At 34.0% G+C, this 10,421-nt stretch overlaps 1 protein-coding gene across 1 annotated transcript in view; it reads left to right on the top strand.

Annotated features, from left to right (window-relative positions):
- LOC127741071 (uncharacterized) overlaps positions 1 to 2,372 on the top strand; it is an 8,696-nt gene extending 6,324 nt beyond the window's left edge. Inside the window, exon 3 of the mRNA XM_052252510.1 lies at positions 2,020 to 2,372. Within this exon, the coding sequence (XP_052108470.1) occupies positions 2,020 to 2,190 (171 nt within the window). The 3' untranslated portion in view covers positions 2,191 to 2,372. The remainder of the gene's footprint in view (positions 1 to 2,019) is intronic.
- The last annotated feature ends 8,049 nt before the right edge of the window (positions 2,373 to 10,421 follow it).

Here is a 10,421-nt window from a genome sequence, read left to right as displayed (position 1 = left end):
TAATCTCAACAGATTAAATTTATATACAATATATTTTTATCATTATGTTGATATTTATTAATATATTTTTTGTAAGCCCACAGATTTTTTAGAAAATAAATAATAAACTATTTATAATTATATATATGATTTTTTTTTAGAAAGGTTATGAGACTTAATCTTTTAAATTAATTTGGTTTTATATAAATTTCAATTATAATTAGATATTTTTAATTTACTAAAATTAAAGGTTTTTTCTTAATTAAAATTCAGAGTTTTAGTAATTGAAGATGAAAGAGAGTTTTGTATGTAATTTAAATTGAAACAATTTAAAGTTTTGATTAATATTATGAACTAAATAATTTTTATTTATTTATCTATAATTTTAAATTAGAAGTATTTAATTAAAAATAATTTATAATTTGAGAAATAAGTAGGATTTTTAAAATTAATTATATTGATTAAATTTGGTTTTTAAATTAAAACTCTACACAAACCCTAAATTTTCAATTCTAAACCCTAATTCCTAATTCACTAATCCTAACCCCAATTTCTAAAAGGTTTAATTATTCTGCAGGTCCCTATAGTTTTACAAAATTTTTAATTAGGTCCCTATACTTTTTTTCTTTTCAATTGGGTCCCTAAACGTTAATTTTTTTTCAATTTAGTCCCTGTCGTGACAAAACCGTTTGAGATAACAGAATATTCCATTCAAAACTCGAATATTCTCCTAATTAGGTTGGAGTTACTAATTGAATTCACCCCCATTTTTTTAAAATACCAAAACTAACCCTTAGTATTTGGTCCCAAAAGTGAAGAATCCTAGCCATGGCATTTCTCCTCCGTTCATTGGTGTCGTCGTCCATCTACGTCGTTGTCGTCATCGTCGTCCTTGTCAGCGTGAGCGTCCATCGTCATCGTTCGTTGTCCTTGGTCTACGCTGCACTGCTCTGCGCTAGTCGTGCGTCTGCTCTGCTCTGCTCCGCACCGATGGTGTGTCGCTTTCGTTGTGTTCCCATGTCGTGGATCGCCGCACACCACGCCTCGCCTGGCCGCACCTCGCCTTGCTGCTTTGCTCTTCGGGTATCCATGCTGATGGTTGAATCTTCAAGAAATGCCCTATTCTAATCTCAGGTTCATTAGGGAGCTATGGAGCTTATTTGGCTTATGGGTCAGAGAACAGGTGAGATCTTCAAAGGATTGATATCAAGTATTTAAGAATTAGCTGTAATTGCTGTTTACTTGTGGTGTTTATTATATTTTCTCATTTTCTGTGTAGCCAATTAATTAATCAACATAGTTAAAATTATTCTAGATATAATGATATTTCAACCTTGCTTCTTCATCTGGGCGTCCCATTTTAATCTCTTATTATTATTCTTGATAAGTGAAAGAGTTTCTCTGTTACATTAGTTTAACTTAACTTTGCTTATTTGCTTTTATTCCGTGTTACCTTGAGTTACCAAAACCATTAATATATATGAATAGAGGAATTGAAATTGTTTGTATAGAAGTTCTGCTATATGTTCAATCTAAGACATTCCAAAACAAAATACATTGACTTTAGAGGGCAATAACCTATCATATTTGTTGTTTATGTTCCAAAAATCAAATATTTTATGACAATATTTCTTTATGAATAATTTGACTCTTACATGTAAGATTAGTATATTTATTTGATCCTTTGCAGCCTAATATATGTACAAACTGCACGTACCGGGATAAAAGACTATAGGGCTAAATTCATGGTATGCCTAGATTAAAAATCCAGCAAGCAATTTAAGGCAAAAATCCTAAACACTTGATCCTATTACATAGCTGACTGAAAAAGCTACCAGGCATTCATTTGCGGCAATGCTGCTTGTTAAAAACAAGTGCATTCTTCAATCCTGGAAATCAGTTTAATAGTCCTATTTGATTTGTTATGTCTAGTGAATTTGGTTAAGCTTAAAATAAAAATTTGGGACAATGAAGAGAACTTTTTATTTTAAGAAAAAAGGATGTTTATGCATGAATTAAAGAAATGTGTAATTGTTGAAGGGAGATAAGGCAGAGAAGTTTATTGCAATCCAAAGTCTCCAGATAGTCAAAGAAATACAGACACAAAGTGATAAGGGAGGGAAGCTGAGGCAGCGAAGCCACCTTTGGGGAGACTGTAAATTGGAGAGAAGAGTATTCATGTCACTTGGCAATGCTTCCAGCTTTTTGTAATCTATGATTTTAAGATGAATCAAGTTGGGTAGAGAAAAAAGCTCACCACAAAGAGAAGTTGATAGAAATGTTTTCAATACTGTTTGCATAACATTACCCTCTGTCTACTATTTCAATTACTTGAGTGTCCTTATCAACTATTTCAGAAAAATATGGCTACCATTTATAAGATTCTAAACACATGTATCATGAAATCTCAGCCATCTTGGCACTTATCAATGTTATTGTTAATTCCTATGCTAGTTCAGAGAGTAAGAGGTTGCAATATAAGAATTGACTTTTAAATTATCTATATTACATTAAAACTACATTTTCTATAGTTTTCGTTTTTAGATTCAAATTTCAATAACACAAATTACATAATTTTGTAGTTTTTTATGGTGTACCATAATATGATAAAGACACAAACTATATTATATGAATCTACACAAATATAAAATGTTATATAATCATAATGAATACTTGAATGATGGAAATTGAATTTTATATATACTTATTACTACTATTTCTGTTTTATTTTATCCATTCTTTTTTTTGTATGTTCTTAAGATAAGGTATTTTGAAAATAAAAAAGGGACATTTTTGGCACAATTTGTATATAAATAAGCAAAAATTAAATGATAGTGACAAAATAAAAGGGATTATAAGAATATCTTTCATATCGTAGAATTATTGAATATGATTATAGGAATATCTTTCATTGAATATTTATAATTTTATCGAATTTTTAATTAGATCTCTATATTTTTTTTCTTTTCAATTAGGTTCCTAAGGATATACAAGTAATTTCACAATTTACTAACATTTTTTTTCACTTTTAACGTTAATAGGGACTAAATTGGAAAAAAATAATGTATAGGGACCCAATTAAAAAGAAAAAAGTATAGGAATCTAATTAAAAATTTGGTAAAACTATAGGATCTGCAGAGTAATTAAACCTTTCTAAAATATACACATGTAACACCCTCCCCTACCACCTGTTCATTCTCTACTGAGCCACATTCACCCTCCCTCGTGACTCACTCACCACCGTCCTCCTCTTTCCAGATATACACCCACACTCAGACTCACTTCACTCACTCTCAGCCTCACCAACGCACTCACACTCAAGTTCCTCACTCTTGCTTCCCACACGTGCACACATAGAAATCGAAAGGGAGAAGAGAGAGCTCGCGAAAAAAGGAGAGGGATGGAGCCGCGCCCTGCCGTCGACCCACGCCTCGCCCCCGCCGCTGTCCTTATTGCCAAGGAAGAGGGACGCCGTCGACGCTGTTCAGGGAGGAAGGGAGAATTGCGCGAGAGCCAGTGGAAGAGGGAGCCTCTGCTGCGTCACCACCGTGCCTTCATCATCGTCGAACCGCCTTGTCGTTGTTGTTAGGGATCGTCGTGGGAGGTGTCGCCGTCGTGCCCTAGTGTCGTCGATAGAAGCCACAACCGTCGCCTGAGAAGAACCCGAAGAGAGAGAGATGGAGCCCGCAAAGAGGAACCCGAAGCAGGAACTTCTGTGTCGCACCGTAGATCTGTCACCGTGCTGCTGGGCTGTCGTCGCCCTGAGTTGTTTCTGCCATCCAAGCCATCAATGAAGGGAGCATTGCTGCTATGTGCTAAGTGGAAGAGGAGCCACTATCGGAAGAAGATGTCGCTGCTGTTGCTGATCTGATTTAAGGCTATTGCTGCTACTGCGGGTTGGAACGAAGTTGAAGTCACGCTTAATTTTGTGGTTTTCGACTATCTAAGATAGGGGATATTTTATTAAAGAGAAAGTATAGGGAGCCAATGACCTAAGCGTACAATGTGTACAATGAAGGTTTAGAAAGTATTAGAGATATGATTATTAGTGTTACATTGTCCTATCAGGTTACGCTTTTGGGATGAGTGGTTTCAGGACATAGTATTAGAGTTCCAGATCCGAAAGGTCAAGAGTTAGAACCTTTGTGAACCCAAAATTAACTTTTTGTAACATGAGTAGTATAGGTGATGTTCATTTTATTCATAAATCAAAGATTTAGTCCATTGTACACATTGTACGTTTAGGCCATTGGCTCCTTAGCACTACTCTTTATTAAATTAAATATTTTAAACTTTGAATGCCTAAGAAATTTGCTGAATTATTGCAAATATATGAATGCTTGATCTATGATGGATTTTGGATGCAGAGTAAATGTGTGACTGGTTGTGTCTCTTGGTGGTTTTATGTGGTTTGAGATATTTGTTAAAAGAACGTGTATGTTGGTGTGAAAGTTGACTGAAAATATATTGGGTGTTTGTAATTATGAAAGCATGTTTTGTTCTTTGTTTAAAATATGTTTGAATGATGACTTTAAAGATGCTTGGTAATGCTGTTCTTGGTTTTTAAGAACGATTTTGAGTTAAGATCGTGATTGTGACTGGATTGCTGGAAATTTTGGTTCTAATTTTTTTATGTCAGATGGTGGTTATTGAACTGTTTGTTTGATTAGGTTGTGATTGTTGTTAATTGAATATGTTAGTTTAATTGTGATATATTGTATTAAGAGTTTTTGAGCAACTTTGATTAGTCAAAAGAAAATTATAAAAGAAAGTTATAAATGTGGTAGATGAATCCTAGGCTTGAATATAGGATTTGGTATGTGAGGTTGTTGGAAATACTTTGTGCAAAATTTTTGCAGAAATATGATAATTGGCAGCAAAATAAATGACTTTTTGGGAGCAGTACAGACTTGATTTTTAAATAAAATTATTTTTCTGTAAAACTTTAGTGTGTCTTGAATATTCCATAAAAATTTCACAGAATTTGGACAAGTGGTTTGGAAGATATGATTTTTTGAAGTTTAGTGGTTGTTATAGATTTTTCTGGTTTACTGGTTCTGCAGTACCAACTTTCAGATGCTATAACTTTTAATTTAAACAGAATTTTGAGTTGATTTTAAAATGATTTTAAAGATCTATCAATATATTTTATGTGAGTATAAGTTTCATGTTCATATATATTTTGTAAATTTAGATAAGTCATTTGGAAGATCGGTTGTTTGCTGGAAATTCTGAACTGATTTATGAAAATAGGACTCCACTTCTAATTGATAATTAATTAATCAAATGAAGTGATATGAACCTGAAACTTGTGGATTCTGAAACTTAGAGATGTTGAATGTAACCTCACCAAAATTTAGAAGCAACGGATTAGAATTGAAATTATTATAGAATTTAAAAAAAACATGGCTGCTGTCTGTTTTTCAAATTTTTGTAAATGCAACAGCAGAAGCTTGTATAAAATTCAATTCTAATCTAAAATCAGTAAAATCTAACTTAAATTAAAGATTAAGATCTCTAGAGTTACTTTACCAACATGGTTTTAGATTAGACAAACTTAGAAAATGAAAAGGAACGTAAGTTGCCCCTAAGAAAGGTTAAAGTTAAAGATAATGATATTGAAAAATATAGTGAAGAAAGAAAAATGAGGAACAAAGAATGAAATAAAAGTTGAAAGTTATATTGAATGGGCCTTTATGCCGAGTGCTAATGCGGAAGTGCCCGCCTAATTGATAGCCTAAGATTGCTAATGTGGGAATGTCCGCCTAACTGATAGCATATTGTATGTTTAATTGGGCCTTTGTGCCAAACTGCTAATGCGAAAGTGCCCGCCTAACGGATAGCCTGAGATTGCTAATGTAGAAATGTTCGCCTAACTGATTGTGATTGAGACTTTGTTTTAAGTTCGAAAATTTAAAGAAGGTAATTAATTATATAAAGCAAAAGTAAAAAAGTATTTCCAAAGGACTAACAAAATAGTTTTATTGAGTAAATTAATTATTTGCATTATATTCATTACTTTTACGGCATTCTCATTCCCTACTGAGTACGTGTGGTTTGTTCTCACCCCAAAATCTTCCACCCTTTCAGTGACACAAGTTCGAAGACTTAATTTGAAGCTGCGAGCGATTATTATTCTTATTTGAGTTAAGCTTATGTGTTGAGTTATTTTCATAGAATTTTCTCACCTTTGATATTTAAGGTTTTAGTTTATACAGAGGAATAGGAATTGTATCTGAGCTTCTTCTAAATTCTTTTGTACAATATTTACTATTATTAATAACTATATGATTATTATTACTTGGTGCTCTTTGATGAATGAGTTTGATCAGTAACGAACAAAATTTTCCGGTGTGTTTTTAAAAATTGAAACGCGAAATCGAACTAAAGGCTCAATGTTAAATAGTAAATAAGGAAAACAGGTCAGTCACGCCTTACTTTTGGTACGATCATGACGTGCTAAAAGTTAGGGTGTTACATTTTTTATCTCACGTAAATAAATTTTCTTTAAGTATGTGAGACAAATACATTTATATATATTTTCTTTCACTTTTGTATTTCTTTGTGTTGGTTCCTCTTTCTACTCCTTTTCTTCTTGTGTTAGTTCCTCGTTTCAATACTATGAAAATATTCTCAATTCTCTAATTTTCTTCCTATGTTAGTTGCCTCTCAATATGTCTGTACCATTAATCGAATTCACTATTTTTTTTCAATGTTTTTTTATCTCTGAACAACACCATAGAATTATAATATGCCAAATGAATTCTTTGCGGCACTTTATTTCTAAAATTATTGAAATTTATTATTTTTTAAAAAATTATTGCAATGCAATATAAATACCTAAATCAGTAATTATTTTTTCCAGTATAACCTTTTTAAATCTAAATTTAAATAAAAAAAAAACCCTCATGAATGAAGCAATGTAGGAATAGAGCACACCACAATAAAGGAGAATAGAAGACACAAGTAGCTCTAACGATGCGACAGTAATAGCAAACAGCAATGCAACTATAACGCGGCAGCAATTTAAGCGAGAAAAAATCGCGATAAGGCGAGAATATATGCAAAATCTTGTAGGGCAGCAACACGATGACATAAGAGAAAGACGCCACGGTAACTACAGCAAAGGACGAAGAAAGGAACGCAGGAATGAAAGAAGCATTTAGTGACATCGAAGAGAGGAGTGACATGGAGGAAGTTGGACCAGGATGAGCTAAGGGCGGTGAGTAGCGAGCAATCTCTACGTAGCTGAGTAGGTTAGGTCTGAACAAAGGGTAGGAGTGGGGTGATTGGGTTGAGGGTCTTGGTGAGAGTGACTGAAAGGCACAGTTTTCAAAACTAATTATATATCACATATCCTCCAATATTAAATTTGAATGGAAATAATTAAAAAATAAATGTTGAATAACATTCTCACTCCTATTTATCACTATTAAATTTTCGGTCTTCTTAAAAGATTTATTACCATTTATTAGCCTGTAAACTACCATCAATATTTTTGCCATTAAAGAGTTATAGAAGAACAAAATCAATATCGTCATTATCATTCTAACCATTCATATAAACGTAGCTCGAATCCACGATTCAGTAGCACACCCCCACAATAAAATAATTCATATAAAAGACCAATGTCCAAATACATATTATATCACTAAAACCACACAATTCAAAAAAATATAACATAATTAATAATACATATATATAACTCCATAACCATGACAATTAGAACCCATAACTAAACACTAATGAACCTATGAATTCAAATAACAAATAGGAAATGAAGAACATAACATAATAACATCTATAGGAAAGGCTCCATCTTGATCTTGCCAACGCTAAAACGAACATTAAAACCAGGAAGAGCATCATAATTATTATTATGATGGGCTTGATCTTCCACGTTCACCTGCAAAGCAGATCCTCCTCGTCCTCCAAAATGCGTGGCGTGGCATTTTGACGACGCATGCGCGAGAAGCATGCGTACACGTGTGTGCATTTTCACGCGTGTGTGTTGCCTACGCGTACGCGTGGCTGCTGCCTGCTGCAAAAAAATGGTTTTGACTGTTTTCAACCAATTTTCTACTTCTAAACTTCCATTTTTTCCCCTTTAAGTCTTAAAGTATAGTTCTAGGTCCAGTGGATAAAAGAAGCTAGGAAAATAAGATAACTTGAGGGAGAAGTAAGATATAAATGGTGGCTTTTATGAAGAAAATAAGAATGTTAACGAAGTTTAACGCTAAGGCTTGATAATTGATGATGTATTGATAATGAAATTGAAATGACTTATGAATAATGATATCTGAGATACGAGTTTTCCTGGGTAAAAATCGTGGCTCGCCATCACGTGTTCCAGATTGTGTAACACCCTACCACTCTGAGCTTTACGCTTAAGTCGTAAAACAGAGGTGGTGTGGTATTACGACCTCTAAAATAAAATGTGTACATATAATAGCAGAAAGATTATAATATGCTAGGAGCCTTGAAGAATGGAGGGAATAAAAAAATCCCGAAATAAAAGCGCAACGCTCAAGGAACGAGTTATATTGCGTGTTAAGAAAACTATAACTATTAAACATAAGACAATAAAAGTAGGAATGGAGTGCCAAAGATACAAAATAACAAGCTCCTAACTCAGCCCGCGAAGACAAGACTAGCCGGAGAATATTCACACGTATATACATATATATCCAAAACTCAAAGGTACATAAACACAATCCTACCTCTCCATAAACCTCTAAGAGGATAAAAAAAAAAGTTATGCGGAGAGAAAACTAAGTACATATATATACATCATAGCACAACAAAATAACCCAATAACCACTTCGCCTCAGGTATCCAGACGTCTAGTGAGATGCCTTCCGACCTGCATCTGAAAAGCAACAACATAGTATGGAATGAGAACCAGCGGTTCTCAGCATAGTAAAGGTGTCCGCATAGTTAATATAAAAGGTCCCGGGAAAGCCAGAGGCATTCCTAAGACTCCGACACTCAAATTTCAGCTTAAGGGTTCAACTAAACGAGAAATTAGGTAAGTTATCTAAGGTATTCAAGTTCTGAATCTAACTTTAACCTAATACTTCATGTTCTGTCTCCTCCAATCCTCCGAATCACTGGTGGAACAACCCTCGTCATTCCTTCGCCAGACAAGGGGCCTCTTAGTTGCATAAACAAACATTACATACAAGAAAAACACAAATAGAGAAGCATTTACAACAAGTAGAACAAGTAGCAGACAAGCAGAATTTAATAGTTAAGCAAACTAATACAATGCACACTCAAACAAAAAATACAAATGCATATGATGTATGCCTGTCCTATGGCTGATGAGTCTCATCTGTCGGTTATACAGCCAACCCGATATGTCATGGTAGTTAACCATTAGACAGTCCCTCTGTGCGCGCATCCCCAAGCTCAATAATTTTCCATGGAGTCAAACTCCAAGCTCAAATATAATATTCCATGGAGTCAAACTCCAATTTCAATAATATAGTATTCCATGGAGTCAAACTCCAAGCTCAAATATAATATTCATAACTCATATATATGCATGCCCATGGGGGAACTCGGGGAGTTAAAGTGCCCGGTCACATCTTGCGACAGAGGGTCAACAAATAGTCTCAAATACGCAAGCTACATAATAATCTCTTTCCTTTTTAAAATAACACTTCAAATCAAAACTCCAATTCTTATAGAAATTTTGGCAGTATCTCCTCTAAATTTCGAATTTCTGCCACCCTTCAAGGGTCCTAATTATCAAACCAAATACCTCTCAGTCATTCAAATCATTTCCAGTAACAAATTATTTCAAAATCAAATAAATACCAATATTATTTTTTTTCAAAACCAACCAACTTCAACAGCAAATTACTAACAACAGATAAACCACACATTCTATTCCATATACACAATCCATCAATTATATATTCAATTCATTCCTATCTTAAGGTCTTCTAGCCTAAGTTTTCACGTGACATTAAACATTAACTACGAGAAACCAAAACTATACCTTCGTACGGAATCAAAATATTCAAAGCTCCGGAGAAGCTTTCTGACTGAGCTATCGAAGAAGAAAACGTCCAGAATCGTCCGTACTTCCTAGAACTCCAGTCGGCCGAAGTCAAAGGGGGTAAAGAAGTTACGTTATCGTCATCTTCTACCGATTGAAAGTGGTGCCAACATATAGAGAAGAAGGATACAAATACTTTTACCGGATTAGATTTTTTATTGGAGTTACGAATTGTAAGAAATCGAAGCCGAAAAGTTGGAGGAGATTTACGTTCTCACGCTTCACCTCTCTCAGTCACTATTCTCTCTCGCCACTTCTTCCTTCGTATTTTATATATAGAGTTACGAATTGTAAGAAATTGAAGCCGAAAAGTTTGAGGAAGTTTACGTTCTCACGCTTCACTTTCTCAGTCACTCTTCTCTCTCGCCACTTCTTC

Source organism: Arachis duranensis, chromosome 8 (assembly GCF_000817695.3).
Source record: "Arachis duranensis cultivar V14167 chromosome 8, aradu.V14167.gnm2.J7QH, whole genome shotgun sequence".
NCBI lineage: Eukaryota > Viridiplantae > Streptophyta > Magnoliopsida > Fabales > Fabaceae > Arachis > Arachis duranensis.
The sequence above is the reverse complement of the archived record's forward strand: the minus strand, read 5'-3'. Positions and strand labels throughout refer to the sequence as shown.